The sequence below is a fragment of the Magnolia sinica genome, chromosome 5, assembly GCF_029962835.1.
Source record: "Magnolia sinica isolate HGM2019 chromosome 5, MsV1, whole genome shotgun sequence".
Classification (NCBI taxonomy): domain Eukaryota; kingdom Viridiplantae; phylum Streptophyta; class Magnoliopsida; order Magnoliales; family Magnoliaceae; genus Magnolia; species Magnolia sinica.
Genome location: NC_080577.1, coordinates 28,946,216 through 28,965,082, shown reverse-complemented (window position 1 = coordinate 28,965,082; position 18,867 = coordinate 28,946,216). Strand labels below are relative to the sequence as shown.

Genomic DNA, 18,867 nt, shown 5'->3' with positions numbered 1-18,867 from the left:
TTGATTTACGCAAAAAACGCCCGTAAGTACTGTATCACACCAAAAACTTATGGGAAGCTCCATGTGAATTAATAAAGCACAAATCACCTCAAGCAGGTGACAATTTTTCCATTCCGCTAACACCGTTTTGTTGTGGGGTGTGAGCATATGATGTTTGATGTTTGATGTAAGATACCTGTTTTTATCTCAAATACCTAGCCGATACGGCCGATACGTAACGGTAACGGTGCGAACCGTTACCCGTTTCGGGGCCGTATCGGCCGATACGATTTTTTGTACCCGTATCGGCCGATACGGGACCGATACGGGCGTAACGGCCCGTTACGGGCGTAACGGCCCGTTACGGGCCCGAAACGGTAACTTTTTTTCTTTTTTTTTTTTTAGCTTTGTTTTTGCTGTTTTTTTGAAACCTCTTGCTTCCAAACTGTTTCTAACTCCTTCTACTACTAATTTCGACCAACCTTAGCTAGGTATTTGATAGAAAAACACATTATATTATAGATTTTTTTGAATCAAAGCTCGGTGGGCCATTTTTCAGAAATTCGTCAAAAATAGGTATTTATACTTTTTTTAATATATTTTGCTGTTTTAATCATGTCATATGATGTGTTAATCATAATAGAACATGTTAATGTGCATTTTACAGATTTGGGGTGCCATTTAATAATTTTTTAATATTTTTTCTATTTACGCATGAATTTTGGCCCCTTTTTTTTAGAAAAATCAGTTTTTAATGGTTGTTTTGCTGTTTTAATCATGCCATTTGACGTATTAATCATAGTAGAACATGTTAATGTGCATTTTACAGATTTGGGGTGCCATTTTATATTTTTTTACTATTTTTTTCTATTTACGCATTTATTTTGGCCCTTTTTTGAAAATTCAAAACCATTTTTAAATGATTCTTTTGCTGTTTTAATGATGTCATATGATGTGTTAATCATAGTAGAACATGTTAATGTGCATTTTACAGATTTGGGGTTCCATTTTATATATTTTTTATATTTTTTCTATTTAAGCATGTATTTTGGCCCTTTGTTTGAAAATTCAAAAAATAATTTTTAATGATTCTTTTGCTGTTTTAATGATGCCATATGATGTGTTAATCATAGTAGAACATGTTAATATGCATTTTACAGACTTGGGGTGCCATTTTATATTTTTTTCTATTTACGTATTTATTTCGGCCCTTTCTTGAAAATTCGAAAAATCATTTTTTAATGATTCTTTTGCTGTTTTAATGATGCCATATGATGTGTTAATCATAGTAGAACATGTTAATGTGCATTTTACATATTTGGGGTGCCATTTTATATTTTTTTTCTATTTACGCATGAATTTTGGCCCTCAAAAATAATTGCAAACACCTAAATGTAAGATATTTTCATATTACATTCATTCTAATATATCTATCATTGATAGTAGATAGTTAGAAAATTAAATATATGAATTTTGTAGTCAAATTCAGGTTATCTGGTTCATAAATTCATCAGACGGTCCGATACAACTTCTCACTAAAGAGTGGACCGTTACACCACCATAAACATGTTCCAATTTATAAATAAATGCATATTTGGAATGCTTAGAATATTTCGGATTTAATCCATATTTTTTCATATTTTTTTGGCAAAAAAAAAAATTTGCGCCGTTACGGGCCGTTACGCCCCCGTATCACCGTTACGCCCCCGTATCCGTATCGGTTTTGGAGGTCACCGTTACGCCAACCGATACCGATACGGGACACCTTGGGAATGAAACATATATTCCCTGGCAAAATCGGAACATGACACAAATAGATTTAGTAAGCTTGCTAATAAACAAAAGACTTAAAGGGAATTTAGGGACATAAAAGACGGATGATAATGAAAGGGAAGAATTTGGATGAACAGTACCTATTCCACATACTTTGGATTGGTTACCATCTGTCAAAGTGACATATGAACCCATTAACACCATATTAATAGAGAAAAACCCACAGAACTCACCTATCACATGTTAGATGAGCCAGAGTCAATAAATCATGGAGCAGGGAATTAGATCCTAAATAGGCTATACCCGAGATCACAAATGTAGCCGTAGGAGTGGAAGTAGTTGTAAAAGTAGCAAGAACAGACTAATGCTATAGATTTGTCAATAACTAGGAATGCTCGTTTTTTATAAGCATAATCGTCTCCCCAAACATCCATGGTTATTGATTTGTAGATGTGGAACCAGCTGGATAAGACTCACTGCACTCTCCAACATGAGATGCCCGATTAGCCCATGTTGGTTTTCAATGAAGATGCCAATATTTTTCAACAGAATAATTCATAAGCCCACAACGGAACACTTTCTAAGTCCACGACCTCTACCATGACCACCTTGATTACCTTTGCCACCACCTCGACCTTGACTAGTAAAAAATGTTAAAACAGAGCCATCATTTGCTCCACTTGTAAAGCTGAAAGATACATGTTCAAGGTGAGCATATACCTCATCCAGAAATGGCACATCCTTGCTTACCAAAATTTGTGCACAAACTAGCATATTCATGTTTGAGACCAAATAAAACTTGGCCACACAAAACTCCTCTCATTGCCAAGGTTGCTGCTCTAAATTAGTAGTAAAAGATTGATACACATTCAGCTCCTCCTACATTCCATTAAATTTTGAATAGTATTCGCCCAAAAATTTCTCCTTGTTGAAGCTCAAATATTTCTTCAAATAACTAACACATATGAGAGATATTTTTGTCAGATGAATACATCCCTCATAATGCATCCCACGCGTCCTTTGCAATATCTGAAAACATCACATTCGCGCAAATGAATGGTTCCATGCTATTCCACAACCACATCATAATCCAAGCATTCTCTTGAACGCATTAATCATGTGTACTAGCACTCTCATCAAGCTTCTCACTGGTTAGCTTCTCACTGGTCAAATATTTTAATTTGCCCTCGGTACTTAAAAACACTTGGATGGATTTGGACCACTAAAGATAGTTTGTTCTATTTAATTTAATAAGGGTTATTTGGACCCCTAAAAATCAGATGGATTTATGAATCCAGTTCTTAAATAACTCTTCATTTCCATTGAAATAAATACTAGAAGCTTATACAAACGCAGGTTGACCCTTCACAATAAATGAATACCCAACTTGTACGCTTCTTATTATATGCACACCACACTTGAAGAGAATAACCAGCCAAAATGGGTCCAACCAATCACAAGGATCGATGATCAGGAACACGGCATCCGACGAAGGCAATTAGCCCACACATCCACACGTCCCACACACGAGACGTGATGATCGTGAACACTTCGTCCCCTCTCACACACAGACCATTACAAAAGCCCGGAACAACAAAAAGAAACCCTAAGTTTCTTAAAAGACTTTCAACATGGGAGGGGTGAGAGAAACCAAAAAATAAAATAAGGAAAAAAATTTATAGATAGACGGGAGAAAGATCGATTAGATCAGCAATAAGGATGCTCTAATACATAGATTAATGAGAGAGAAAGCGAAAAAGAAAAAAGAGAGTTGAGAGAAGAGAAAAAGAATTAGTGTTAGACGTCCCCACTCTTCCCCTTTATATTAATAATAAAAACCAAACGTACAAAAATACCCTCACCAATAATATCCATATTCCAAACACGTCCCAAACCAGTGTTCTAATCCAATAGAAACACTAACCGTAAAAGAGAGAAGCTAGGTGGGTTGTACAAAAGGGCAGCCCACATCCACGTCCATTAGGTGGGTCGTACAGCTATATGGTCCACATCGTAATGCGTTAACACTATCCTTTTTTTCTTTTTCTTCTTTTGTTAGCAGTTATCCCAAAAATTATTGAAAAAGGGGTAAACCCTTATTTCCTTCACAAACAACACACATGTAGTTCAACAAGATCTGCTACCTTTTTCGTCTTTAAGGGAATGATTGTTACCAATTTAAAAGGAGGGGGTTAATGACAGATAAGCTCATTGTGATGGAAATGAACACCAATATAGAACCTACTCCATATCTTGTGATTGTAGGATTGGGTGATCTTTCTTCTATTCTTCCTTTGATTCAAATGCAATGAGGGAAAAAAAAAAATGGATTGTCACACCATGTTTGAGGAGAAAGTTTAGCAAATAGGACTTATCCTTAATAATTTTTAGTGTCATAATTTGATGAATAACCATACTTTTTTTTGAAGTTATTCCTGAAGAGAGATGGTACTTACTATTCTTTTTTATCATTGCAAACCAACCAACACACTTTTTTTTCAAAAGATAAGCAAACGTTATTAAGGCCGAAGCCAAAAAGAAACAAAAGAAGATACAAAGAGTTGGGAAAGAACTATGCAAACCACCTCAAAAAAAAAAAAAAAAACCACAAGAACTAAACACAAAAAAGGAGATGGAAAAAAAGGGGCACAAAACACCCCCAAGCACCTAGAAACCCAGCAAGCCAACCCAAAAGACTAAGCAGACCATTCAACAATACTAAAAGAAACCCTCCTTGGAACACCCACAGCTTCCTAACAAGATTATTGAAAGTCTGGTTGTTTCTCTCAAGCCAAATAGCCCATAGGACCACCAGAAGAGCCAATCTGCACTTGCGATTGCCTAAACTTCCCCCGATGTCACCATGCCACGCTCTTAAAAAACCTTCAATCAATCTTGGCACAACCCAGGAGATGCAAGCCTTGCTGAAGATCTCAAACCAGACAATCCTTGCAAAGTTGCAGTGCAGAAACAAACAATTAACATTCTCCCCTACCTCTAAACACATGATGCAAGCATTCGAGAGGATAATATTTCGCCTCTAAAGGATGTCGATTGTTAGAATTCTATTTCTTCCTGCCAACTAGGCAAATGCCGCTGCTTTCACAGGTGCCCTGTATCTCCAGAAGACAAAGGTGTGTGAAGCAGACTCGATCGCAAGTTCTAAGTCAATCGGGAATAGAACACTCTAACGATGAAGACTCCAGACTTTCCGAAATGCCAACACAAAGAGTCAGCAACATTCGGAGATAGGTGCACTCCCTATAACCGAGAAAGTAAAGACATTAGATCTCCAAACTCAATATCAATCAAATTCCTACGACAGGGAGGAAACCAAGCCCCCCTCACTAGACCAGCAGCTGGCCACCGAGACATTTCCCGTAATACAAGCGACAGCTAGGGACAAGAATAGGGTCCAGAGAGGGGAATCCCCAATCTAGATATCCTCCCAAAAACGAATTCTAGTTCCATCACCCAACACAAGGCCCAAACCTTCTTCCAACTTCGGGGCAATCTTTGAAATGCCTTTCCAAAGAAAAGAGAAGCGATAAATGGAAGACTTCTTAATCTACCAGCCCATGGGAGACAGGCCATACTTCACAGCTAAGATTTGTCTCCACAAGGAGGAGAATTCCACCCCAAAACTCTAGACCCATTTGCCAAGACAAGGAGGAATTAACCAAGTCCGGATTACTAATGCCAGCTTTTCCTTAATCAAGAGGCTTGCAAACCTCAGACCAATTAAGAAGAGATGGAATTTACCTTTAGAGAATCCTCCTTCCCATAGGAAATCCCTCCTTAATTTATCAATTTGCTTTAACACAGACTTCGAACACTGAAACAAAGAGAAGAAGTAAAGAGGCAGACTAGACAAAAAAGATTTGATCAAAGACAACCTACCTCCCAGAGATATCAATTTACCTTTCCAGGGGCTACGTTTCTGATCCATAAGCTCTATAACCTTGTCCCAAAGACTCTTTGGGGGCTTCCCCAAACACCATAAATAAGTAGAAGGGAAAGAACCAACCTTGCACCCGAAAATATTGACTAGAGCAACAAGATCTTCCAAAGGGGTATGGATACCCAAAATTTCCGATTTATTAACATTGACCTTAAGCTTAGAGGTTACCTCAAACCACCCAACAATCAGTCTCAAGTTAGCCACCGCCAAGTCTACAGCATTACAAAAGAGAACAGTATCATCGGCAAATTGCAAGTGTAAAATCAGCTACAGAAAGCCTCTAAGGAGAACCAAAAAAGAGACCAGCAAATTGACCATTCAACAACAATCTGCTTAAGGCTTCGGTGATGATAACAAAGAGAAAGGGTGATAGAGGGTCCCCTTGCTGAAGACTTCTATAAGATTTAAAAAAGCCAAACCATTCAACAAGGTAGAGAATTTAGCAGACAATACACATCCGTAAATCCACTTTCTCTACACCAACCCGAATCCCATCCTCCCTAGCAAATAATCCAGAAAGGCCCAACAAACATGTTCGTAAGCTTTCTCCATATCCAATTTACAAACTATTCACTTTATCCCATCTTTCGAACAGGAATCAAGGCATTCATGAGCAACTAGCAAACTAGCCAAGATCCGTCTCCCCAAAACAAAAGCACTTTGATAGAGGGAGATAACTTTGGATAGAACTCTCAACCTCTTACTCAAAACCTTCGCTAAAATCTTGCAAAGGCTTCCTGACAAACTAATGGGCTTGAAATTCTTCACGTCATCAGCACCATGAAATTTTGGAATAAAGGCAAAAAAGGTACACTCTAACTCTTGATTAAGGGTTGCTGAAACAGCAAATTCAACAACAACAACAACAAAAAAATGCAAAGGGGTCGTTATGAATAATTTCCCAAAAGGATTGGAAAAGGACAATCGGTATCCTCCCCTAGGTTCTACACAACCTACTTAACTTCCTCCAGGTGAAAGGAACTTCCAAGCCCCCTACCTCCTCAAGGGTCAACAACTCAAAAGTCCAAAGTTGAGAATGCAAATAAATCAACAAAAATTGTAAAGACCATCCAAAAATTCTTCCTACCCAAGTGATGTTTCAACACTATGCATCCTGAGGATTTAAAAAAAAAAATCGTCGATAAAATTCTGCTCATAATAAAAATGTATTCTCATGCACATTATACACAACAAAGATTCCTCCTGAATTGCAAGGATACCAATATATCAACATTCACACCCAAATTCCTCCTAACAGCATCCAAACCAAATTTCCTAGTAACAGACCTAAATATCGCTAATTTTATTAAGATATTTAATGCTGCAAAAGTTGTCAACCCAACTAACTACAAAAACTACTCTCTAAATTGGAAATAATCAACAAATACTAACACCTAAGCCAGTACAAAATATATAAAATTAAACTGCCAGCATACCATGTTTCCTCACAACGAGTGATAATCGCCATTGATTCTATCAAAGAAATTTTCTAAATGATGCTACACATAATGAATCCCTCTAATATGAATATTAATTTACATGTCAACATCTGCATCCAAAATTCTCCAAGAAGCGCACAATTTTTCGTTTTATTTTTTCTTTTGAATGGTAGCGTCTGTAATAAATTTACTGATTTTATCAATCATGTTCCTCATTGCCAAAGCCAAGTAGCCCAATAACTATTAAACATACCAGACCAAAACCAAATTCTTCATCATCGCATTGTCCTAACGGTTTGGAGTCGAGTCATAAACAGAACAGGAATTCTCAGGGCTCATTCCATAATGGTTCTATAACTCACTATTAAACATACCAGACCAAAACCAAATTCTTCATCATCACATTGTCCTAACGGTTTGGAGTCGAGTCATAAACAGAACAGGAATTCTCAGGGCTCATTCCGTAATGGTTCTATAACTCGATCAACCCCCAAACCTACTCCTTTGCCTGGGCTCAGTACCAGCTAGCACATCTCATTGGGCAGAGTTTCAAAACCAAAACCAAATTAGTTAAGAAATATAACATCTACAAGACGACAACAAAAATATCCCCCACCCATATCATATTTCCTCCTAAAAATCATAAATATGGATCGACTTTATCACCATAAGTCACACCAAATTTCAAGAAACAGCATCAAAATTTACACCAAATTAGACCAATTGATCATGAAATTTCATGATATTTTGTGCAACCAAACACGCCTTAATACACCCGAAACTCTCCAAAATTACACCAATATAACATATTCTCATTTATTGGAAAATAAAAATAAAAATTAAAAAGGCCCTAAAATTAGACCATGTTTCTAAGGAAAGCGCCCAAACGCCACAAGCTACTAAAGAAACCCCCCAAAATACAATTTAATAGACAAGCACGCGCATCAACGCCCAAAAAAATCCTACAAACCCAAATCAAATTTCCACCTAACAAATCCCAATCAACATCTGATTTCATAAATAAAATTCTCATCATAACAACATAAACCTTCAACACAACACAACATACCACATCTCCTCGCACTAAATATCAAAACCATCGATCCAATCGACACCAAAAAAAAATCCATAATCAAACAGATGTTATAAATAATAATTAAAAATTTTCAACATATGTGATCAGATCATTTGACTTACATAAGACTGCTGACACAATTCTGGAATTGGCCCAAATCAGCTGAATTCATTGACTACTCGGAAAAACCCAAGCCCAAAAAATTACCAAAAATTTAAAAAAAAAAAAAAAAGGTCAAAACAAAATAATTCCAACAGATCTAACCCTAACCTGGTTTCAAAAGATAGCACCAAACAAAACCGCTGGTTTTGGAGCAAAAGTGGTTTTGTGGGTACCCAAAAATCCATGGGTTGGGAACAAAACCACCCTTCTTCCAAAACCACCCTCAGCTCATTCCAAGAATTCCAAGGAGACAATGAAAGAAATGAAGGGCAAAAGATGCCCTTGAAGGAAGAAAGAATTACAACCCAGTTGACAACTGAGCAAGCGTAAAAGGGAATCTTTGAGTGGGGATATTGGGAATTTTCCAAAAAGAGAAGGAGAAAACGAGAAGATTTCAAACCCTAACCGGTAAAAAAGGTACCCCTACAAAGGGTAAAACTGTAAAACTGTTTTCTGGTACGTTCCAGCGTACATAGATCATGTTGTCTCTTTTATTTCTGTTTCATCTACCCTTTTGAAATTTGTCTCCTTTATTTCTTATACGTACGGGTGCACATATAACCGTGGAACCGTGTAACCGAACCGGAACCATGGGATCGGTTCGGTTTGGTCCGGTTCAAGGGTACTAACGGTCCGGTTCCGATTCCCAAAATTTGAAAACTGTTGATTACGGATCAATTTCGGTTTAAGGTCCTGTAGAACCGAACTGAACCGTTGATCCGAACCGTAGAACCGTAGTCTTTACTTTCTTCTTTGAACTATAATTTGGTCATAAATGTTGCAGTATTATATTTTCCTCTGAACTACCAAGGGTTAGCTACAATTATATTAGCTAGTTTTGGAAATTCATAAAAAAAAAAAATGGGTTTTTTGTTTTCTCAATTCTGCTTTAAAATCATTGTTGCCTGTTGCAATTTCTATATTTAGAATTCCATTGAAACATGGGTTCCGAGCTACGAATCTGGAAACTAGGATTTCGAGGCAATTGGGTATTTCTATATATATTTTATAATTCCTCTGCTTCAATATTTTAAACAGGACTGAGATTGTGAAAGTGGTTGATTTTGGGGCTTTTGTGAGATAGCACGGTAATTTATGAGTTCCGAGAATGAATACAGAAACACGGTGTTTTGATATTGGAATAGGGTTCTCTCTTTGAAAGGAGAAAGAAGGTATTTTTGTTTTCTTTTAATTTTTATCATTTTTGACCTGTAGTTAGTGAATTTAGATCTGTGTGTTCCTGAAAACCATCAATTTTGAGCCCATACCTATTCAATTTTGTTTTGTTCATCATAAGCATTGATTACCATGCTCTGGATTCATTTCTTCAAAAAAAATCTGGGTTTTCACTGCCACCTCCAGCGGAATCCCATTCTTAGGTAGTCCTTTTTTGTTGGTCAAAATGATGGAGAAGCAACAGAGCTTCCACGAGAAACAAATGTACAACTCTAAAAAGCTTGGTTGAAGTTTTCTAACCCATCTTTCAAGTGGAAGATCCTAGCCTTTTTTTGCTATTAGGGCAGATTATTCTTTTTCTTTTGTTTCATCTTCTTTTTTGTTTTGTTTTTTTTTTTTTCAAATCACCTAACTGTGCTGGATTTTTAAAAGCCCATAACCGTGGATCTGATCCGGGACCGAACCGTTTCAAGGTTCAGTTCCGGTTCGGTTCTAGGATGCTAACGGTCCGGTTCCGGCTCCAATATTTGCAGAATCGTTAGGAACGGTTCGGTTCCGATTTCACCCCAAAACCGGACCGAACTAACCCGTGTGCACCCCTACTTATACCCAGTGAGGTAATTTGGTAATTATTGAGATAGCCAGGGGCAGCAGAGGAATTAAGCTCATGCTCAGTTCAGGGACTATTGTCCATGGTTCGGTAATTTGGACCCGGATGGACCATTTGCGGATCGAAATCTTAGCTGCAAATATTGTCTCTACTTGTTGAATACCAACGATTGTTGTATCTCTAATCTTAACCGCCTATTTACAGCCACAATCAAAAGGTTAGGATCATCCTATCGACCTCACCCAAGACGGTGTGGCCATTACGGTGGGTCACCATGGGCCCACCTTGATGTATGTATTATGTATCCACACTGTCCATCCGTTTTTCCATATCATTTTAGGGCGATACACCAAAAAAGAAGCATAGCCAATTATGAGATGACCATGCCATAAGAAATAGTAGTGGTTGACCATTAATGAGCCACAAAAGGTTTTGGATCAATCTTACATTTGTTTTTTCCCTTCATCCAGGGCTTATGTGACCTTATCAACAAATTGGATGGTAAATTAACATCACAGAAATATTAAGAAGTTTTTAATGATAGTACAGTCAATCACCACTATTTATTATCATATTGTCCACCTAATAATTGGATCTGCTTAAATTTTAGAATAATGCCCTAAAATGATCTAGAAAAATGGATGGATGGTGTGGATACATAATACATACGTCAACGTCTGTCCATGGCAATCCCACGGTAATGACCCCACCATCTTGGGTGAGGCCGGGCCTCACCTAATCCGCTTTGTGAGATAGTACCAATCGAAGAGGGTTCTGGAAAGTGTGACAAATATCGCCTGAGATATTGATAATCTCGCAATGTCACCAAAGAAAACAACAAATGATAGTTTCAATATCATGGGATTTTAAAATATCCATAGATTTTCAAATATCATATATTTTATCAGGATATATAATCATGAAAAAATTACAAAAAAATAAAATAAAATAAAAAACCTTTGAGAGAATTTCTTTATATATATATATATATATATATATATATAAATTTATTTATTTTTATACAATTAAACTTTTAAACTTTTTTATGTTGGGTGATTTTCTTATTATATTTCAAGAAAACCCTCAAATTTTTAAAATCTCTCAGGATTAAAAATTGTCTAGATTTGTCATTACGCGTTGTCCATATAATGTTAAAAGGTATGGAAGAAAGGCTATCTTCCTTTTAATGATGATCTCCAAGTTATTTACTTTTATATAAAACTTTTAAAGCTATATTCTCATGAAGAAAGGATAGCTAATGTGAATTTAATGTATAAAAGTATAACATTATAATGTAATTTTAAAATTTCCTCGGGGTGATAATATCTCTAATGTATAACCACAACTACATGTATGGGAAATATCAATTGATTTCACCTTTACAATGAGCCAATTATGTGTAAAATAAAAACTTCAAGTAATCACTTGTGTAAGGGGAATGAGTACTCCAAAGTCGGAGTTATAGTGAGCTAGTCTAGGGTTGTTCCAAGGTTTGCTTTAGCCCATGCCTAAAGCTATACTCTAGCTCTCATTTTAAAGGGTTAGGCTGGACTAGGGTTGTTACAAAATTCAACCGAAAGCGTAGTGGAATTATATATATATAACCAACAAATCTCATCATTCAGGATTTCTGAATAACAAGACACCATATTTCTAAAGGAATATAAACTTTAAGAGTTTAGATTGTATTTCTAAAGGAATCTAAACTTTAAGAGTTTATATCATACTTGTAGAAGCAATCCAATGTCGTAGAAAAACACTAAAGTTGATATTAATTTTCTAACCTAACAGTTCTCTCGCAAATCTACCATCAATCATGACTTATTTTATGAGTATTGTCAATCCTTGTTCAACGATAACCCAAACCATAGGATTGGAGGATCTCAAGAATACCATCATCCTAGCACATAGTTACACCCATCAAAATAAGGTGGTCATTTGATAACATTCCCCTCATGAATGACATAATTATAAAGCTCCTTCGAATTTCACTATAAGTAATTACACTCTTTAAGAGCAACCTTCTCCGATACCAATTGAAATTGCATGGATTGTGTATCATGACGTGTGCAGAAGCTTTGTGGAGCTTATAATCACAAGTAAGTCTTAAGGGGGTGAATAAGACCACTTTAAAAAAATTTGCCTAATTAATACAATTTATCAATTACATCTAATAAGGAAAATTAATACTAAGGCTTCCAATCCAAAGTGCGTCTAATCACATAGACTATAAAATATATAACAATTTAAACAACTAGTCTATAATAGATAGTGAGCTTTTGTTTGCTTACTAGTTAAGTGTCTAACATATAATCCAATTCAAGCAATCATATAGTTTAACTAAATAATCACATAAGCATAAGTAGAATTGTGCTTAATTGACAGTCACAAAGGCAAGCATGTATAATGATTCGATTTTCTTACTCTACTCCTACCGGACGCACTCCCCTCGAATGTATTGGTATTCACTATCCTATAAGTTTTCAATAAGTTCACCTCTAACTAGTGTTCGAATTATATCTAATATTATCTAAATATCTCCGATATTATATTTATTTTTAGCTCAGTGATACCGATAACACAGGTAGTGATATTGATAACACCGGTGGTATCAGAGATTTCAGGTATTGGCAATGTATCGCTAAGTATCACCAACATATCAATATCGCTAATGTAATCGCCAATAATTTCAATTATGTAAATTCTAGGTGCCGCTTGTATTATCAATATATCAATACCACTAATGTATTGCCAATATTTTTTACTATGTAAATTCTAGGTAATGCTTGTATCATAAGTGTATCGATGATATTTTAATAATATCGTCAATGTATTGATATCCTTAAATTTTTGTTTATTAGGAAAAATAATAATTTTTTTCGTGAGCACATGGTTGTATTGTATGTAGTGTTCAATTTGTCATTGATAATATTGATAATATCTCGATATTATTGATATCGCGACAAGCGTGATATTGAGACCACGATCTTTCATTTCATTTCCAATTGTTGATGATTTTTTGATAAAATATCATGTGTTGTTAACATTTTGCAACATCGATGGATGTTTGGATGGTTAAATAGGACGAATGGGATGGTTGGACTAATTTCTTACAACAAGACATGCTTTTAAGCCCTCATTAAATGAAAACTTGTTATATACACATTCTTTTTGTAATTTTTTTAATTTCTAAATATGCAAATGTATACATTTTAACATCTCCCGAAGTTTTGCTAAAAATTCCACCGTTTTCCCCATGTTTCCCCGCATTTCTAGTTATCAATGATATTATTAGTGATATCGATATTATTTCTATATCCCTACCTAGCGAAACTTATAACAATACCGATACTTTGAACACTACCCCTAACCTTTAAAGCCCTACACAAGGACCTAGACGCACATATATTCCCGTATCGGAGGAACACGTTTTTATCAGTGTTTGTGGTTTCAATAAGAGACTTTAGTTGGTTTTCTATCGGCTAACCAATAACCACTAGCGGTCCTAATCTAAGGCCCTACATACACTTTCACTGGAGGCTTTGACAATATCTAAATATTGCATATTTATCATCTTAATTGCATTAGTTTCTATGCATTTAAAGTACTTAATTGCATATATTTTATATATGCGAGGTAATTCGGAAAATAAAGACAAAATCATGCTTAAGAAGAAGTCTTAGATATTTGGAGGTCATTAATGAAGAATTCACATGGCCAAGATCCAAGAAAATTAAGTACAAACGATGATGAAATGACTGAAAAATCACAAAATGTAATAGCATAAATAAAAAATTGTTTGGTCTCACCTGACATTAGTTCGGTCCGACCGGAAGTGCACAAAACAGTCCAACAAGAAACTGTGATATTTATAAATAATTTAGCTCAACATTAAGGTCTTACCAAAGTCATGTTCGGTGCCACTGAAGGAGAGTTCGGTACGACCTAAGGGAGGCAGAGACTTCAGACCTAATTTGGAGAAATTTGGTTGCAGCCGAAGGTATATTTAGTTGGACTTTATGCGACTTCGGTGTGACCGAAGGTGACTGTCGGTGCAACCGAAACATAACATAAGTTTATAAACTTGAAGTCGGTACCAAGTCGGTGTGAACTTGTCATATTTAAATTTGTGTTTTAAGCTAATATAAGGATGAATTAGAGTTTGGGGGAGAGACCTAGGAGTGACAAAGCTTCTTTAGAATCATCCTTCCTTCTCAATCCTTTCGATTATATTTTATTTTACTAGTTTTTTTTTAAGATGTTAGTCATGCTTAAATAATCTTTTAGCTAAGCTTAAGGGATGAACATTTTAATAGATATTTGATAGTTAATTTATTTTTCAATGAAAGTTAAGATTTTTTATGTTGAATTGTGATTGGATGTGATTGAATTCTTAGATTGAGAAAGAAATCAATCTGTAAAGTTGTTTGATCTATTGTTGCCTTCAGATACATTAGATGCTTTTAAATTTCTTTTATGTGATTACCTATATCTTTATGAGAGATCAAGCCTGTCATGATTCTAATCTATGTTGGGTATTTTGATTAATATTACTATGCTATCTTCTTATTAGAACGGATTGGAATCCAATTCTAGTAGAGTTATTTACGTGAGAAGATAAATTCAAAATCTGTTGATTGGGGATTCATGGATCCTTAGTCTTTTTTATAATTATTTTATAACTCTTCTATTCTACTGGATTAAAAACTCAGACCAACTGTTTCTCTTAATTTAAGTTCTTAGTGTATTCTCACCAAATCCCCTGTGGATCGTCCTCGGTCTTACCAAGTTATTACTGCATCGCATCCCTATACTTGGGGTTATCAACCTTAAGGTTCAATCAGGCACCCCAGGGAGACTAACACATACACACTTGTGTCTGATGAATTCGGCCCTACAAAAGAGCTTAGGTCCTACACAAAAATATATTCGAGTTTGGGTCACAAACTCTTACACTTAATCTTAAACAAGGAAAGAGTGTATTAACTCTAAATTAACAACTTTACTTGCCGGATTGAGCCACGTCGATGCATCATCTTAAGATATTTCTTCAATGCTCTCTCGTACTTGAATTCGCTTCTCAATTGCTCCCACATTCGTTAATGCTGATGGTTCAGCTTTATGAATAAACACTTTACATGAAATGCTCTAATGAGGTGACCAAGGTAATAGGAAGATGGTAGAATCTTCTACAACTAATGGATAATTGATTTTAAAAGTGGATTCACTTAAATGGGTCTTCTAGAAGATTTATACAAGGATATACCTATAGCTTGAGTGTCTAATCTTTAGAAAATGGTGGGAATGAAGTTCATTTTCATTATGGATATTGGAATCCCCATTGGAGTAGTAAAGCTCAAGAAGATGACTTATATCTTTGGAAGCTTATGATGAGAAGATATGAATAAGGAATTATATAGGCTTCTATTGCACCAAAAATCCATTATCATGCCTAATGCCTGAATGTCACTTATATAGATTTTGATTTGCAATAGCTATAAAACGGGCAAAATAACGATATTCTCGATCGATCAACCGAGGGCCATCAATTGATCGAACTTCATCGAAATAAGCTAGAAAAATCATTGGACAGTTTTGGCCATGTTTGATCAATCGAGGTTTACCTTCGATTGATCAAGGTTGATCGAGCTTTGCTCGAAAATATGTTGTTTTGGGTAGTTTGGTTTACAATAGCTTTGCACCTCTATAAGCATATTTATCATGTTTTACATAAGCTCTTAAGGCTGATGGATGATCAATTAAAAATTTTTCTATTAAGGAATGAATCATTTAGAAGCTAGATTGTTTTGAGTATAAGGTTAGGGTCAACAAGACATCTCAATTTACTTGTTCTTCACTTCCTTAATGTTCTATGTGTCTTTGGTCTTCAACTTCTAAGGGCTCAACTGACTCCCTGACACACAGACTCACATGACTAAAAAATAAGTACACTAACAAATAAGAGAGGTTTTGACATTAATAGTCACACTTTTATATCTACCTCTAGTCCTTTAATGATTTAAATAAAACAGCTCATCTGCTTCTGTAAGTAGATCAAGAGCCTCTTATGCGTGTTATGCTTATGGAGATATGGGGTACTCGAAATTTGAATGCCTGATCTCTAAAAGGCCCCAGTCCACCTCAGTACCAAACTAAAATAAGCAAATATATTATAACTGAGAAATTAACATATCAAAGAGAAATTCCTCTTAGACGATCACCGGAAAAGAATAAGTTATCAAATCCTCCAAAAAATGAATAATCATATGAGGGAGTCGATAAAATAAATTGCCCCTCTAAATTAGAAAACAAGGAAAATACTTAGTTGGGACAACAACCAAGAGGATAGAAAACATATAGGTAAATCCTTACCAAACATATTTCTTCAAATATGACATTGTAACACCCTGTACTTTTCCTTACTCAGGTGTTATTAAGGAGATCTAATTAGGTTATGTGTGTGTAAAAAATGCCACGATCTATCATTTGATAATTTGTAAAGTTACAATCTTAATTGTCAAAATTGAAAAGTGACATTTTTTCACCATTTACTCTTAGATACTTAACCTGACAACCAACCTTTAATAAATCTAAATCACTTAAAAGGTGGGCCACTTAAGGCCTTAATATTTGATCCAATTAAAACGAAATCCTCAGCCTATTAGGATGATTCAAGACATCCATTGAGATGGACCTCATGAAGATTTCCATGATAATATTTTCTCCACTATTCTTGATTTATGACCCACCCGAGTTTAGATCGGCCTATAAACCCAATCATGCATCAATCTAATTGTCAATAACACTTTTCATCCATTGATCAAGTCATCTATCCGAGATTGATTTTCAAGATGGACCCCCACATCATCAGAGAAACTTATTCTTAAAATTCAATGTCTTTGTTAGATAAATCTAACCCTCCATCTTTGATATCAAAGCCCAATTCATCATATTCCCCATTCATCAGGTCTATAACGCTCAAGTATGGCGATCCATCATTTGATCACACTATCAGGTTATTAAATTATGAAATCAACGGATAAATTCTATCCATACCAACATGGGAACACTTAGGAACATTGATGATGGGCTCTGATAAAGATCCGACCACTGGTTTGTCGAAAACTATCAGTAAATGCATTAAAACCAATAATTGTGGCCCACTCGAGCATTGGAGCTACCTCATATCTGTCAGATCTACTATTTAAATCCATAGAACCTCTTAGATGGTGTGGATCTTAGAAAACATCATTTGTGGGGCTCAAATCGCCAAATCCATTGTTCATTAACTTCAAGACTAAGCTGGGAGTAAACGCAACTAAGATTGTAAGAACTCACTTCCAGGCCTTAAATCTCACTACTAATCATTATGTAGATAGTCCTTGAACCCTAAAACCCTGTGGGTTGGTGTTAATTAAACCTAGAAGAAGTTCAATCATCGGGTTGTGGAAATCGATAATCGAGCATGAAATCACTTGGTATGGCCCACCTGATCTTTGGTCAGAGGCCCTAATTGGGACCTTCGAAGTGAATGGATGGAGTAGATTTCACTAAGCATCACAATGGACCCCACCTTTAACATGTGTGTGCACCAGTACATGTTCACACATGAAGTATCGAACTGAAGAGCTCGGTCAATCGGGTTTGACCTGATAATTTTCAAAGAAGGGAGGATTCTTCCTCCCATTTCTTTTCCCGCTAAGATGACGTTTAAACAAACGAACCTTGTTCGATCGCCTGTGTCCCAACACCATAATCCATTCCTATGATCTGAGCCATCCATCATGTGCGGGCAGGAAATCTGAAGAAATCCAACTATTTTCTCTTGATTTCATGTACGTGTGAACACACGATCCTTAGCATAGTGGATGCTTGCATACGGCATTTTCCTGAAAATGGAAGCTATCGTTTTCTTTTTCGCCTCGCTAGTAATCTAAGGGAGAACATTTCTCTCTATCCTAACTAATGAATATATAAATGATCGATGTATAATTAAAATAAAATATATAATATAATAAAAAAGGGCCACTGACCTTTGGTGATGAAAACAATAAATCGGAGATCCATCGTTGAGTTGCTCTGATACCACTGAAAGTCTGTGCGGAAGAGTAAGCCCTCAAAATCTGACGGTCTACATAATATGGAACCTCCACAAAGTCGAAGATGAATGGTCAAGATCTAGCAGTCCGCTAAGCACTACCAGAGCAGATGGGTCTAATCACCCCTCTGATTCTACGGTATAGATGGCCTCGGATTACGATCTATAGCTTAGATTGTCACAAGGACAAGCTAAACGGATAAATTTCAATACACCACTTTTCTCTTTTTTACTCTCGTTATTTCTTAATAATTCTTTCATGAGAGAGCCTCATCCTATTTATAGGAATGGATGGGGAGTTTGGATGAGATCAGAAATTATCCGGTCTTATCTCTAGCTCCTCATCTAAATCCGCATTCAAAATTGAATTTGAAATCTAACTTCTAACGGAAGAGGCCTAGCCTCATGGGACCCACTTGCTAGTGATTGCCCACCAGTGGGCCCCACTGGCCTTGTCCAACAGATTTATGCTGGAAAAAAGACCGTGGTTTTGAGGGTACTCTAGACCTAGACAATCATTAGATAGTCGTGAAAAATATTAGACAGCCGATCAAAGATTTACCAAATGAGAACTTAGTAATCAAAGGATCCAAT

General features: G+C 36.0%; 2 protein-coding genes across 8 annotated transcripts in view; both read right to left on the bottom strand.

Moving 5' to 3' along the window:
* The window catches only part of LOC131245869 (putative lysine-specific demethylase JMJ16), a 33,979-nt gene extending 25,101 nt beyond the window's left edge, over positions 1–8,878 (bottom strand). For 3 of the 7 annotated variants that reach the window (XM_058245613.1, XM_058245612.1, XM_058245617.1), the window contains exon 1: positions 8,350–8,878. The gene's annotated coding sequence lies outside the window, so the exon portion shown is untranslated. Of the gene's footprint in view, positions 1–7,405; positions 7,457–8,349 lie in introns of those variants that run through there. The other 4 variants (XM_058245615.1, XM_058245618.1, XM_058245614.1 and 1 more) reach the window with 3 other exon arrangements.
* Positions 4,920–17,936, bottom strand: LOC131247005 (uncharacterized). Its single transcript, XM_058247452.1, has 6 exons — positions 17,900–17,936; positions 6,288–6,549; positions 6,017–6,108; positions 5,714–5,925; positions 5,484–5,587; positions 4,920–5,013 (listed from the first exon to the last, which is right to left on the bottom strand). Exons 1-6 carry the CDS (start codon positions 17,934–17,936, stop codon positions 4,920–4,922), a joined length of 801 nt encoding a protein of 266 aa, XP_058103435.1.
* Positions 17,937–18,867: the final 931 nt, after the last annotated feature.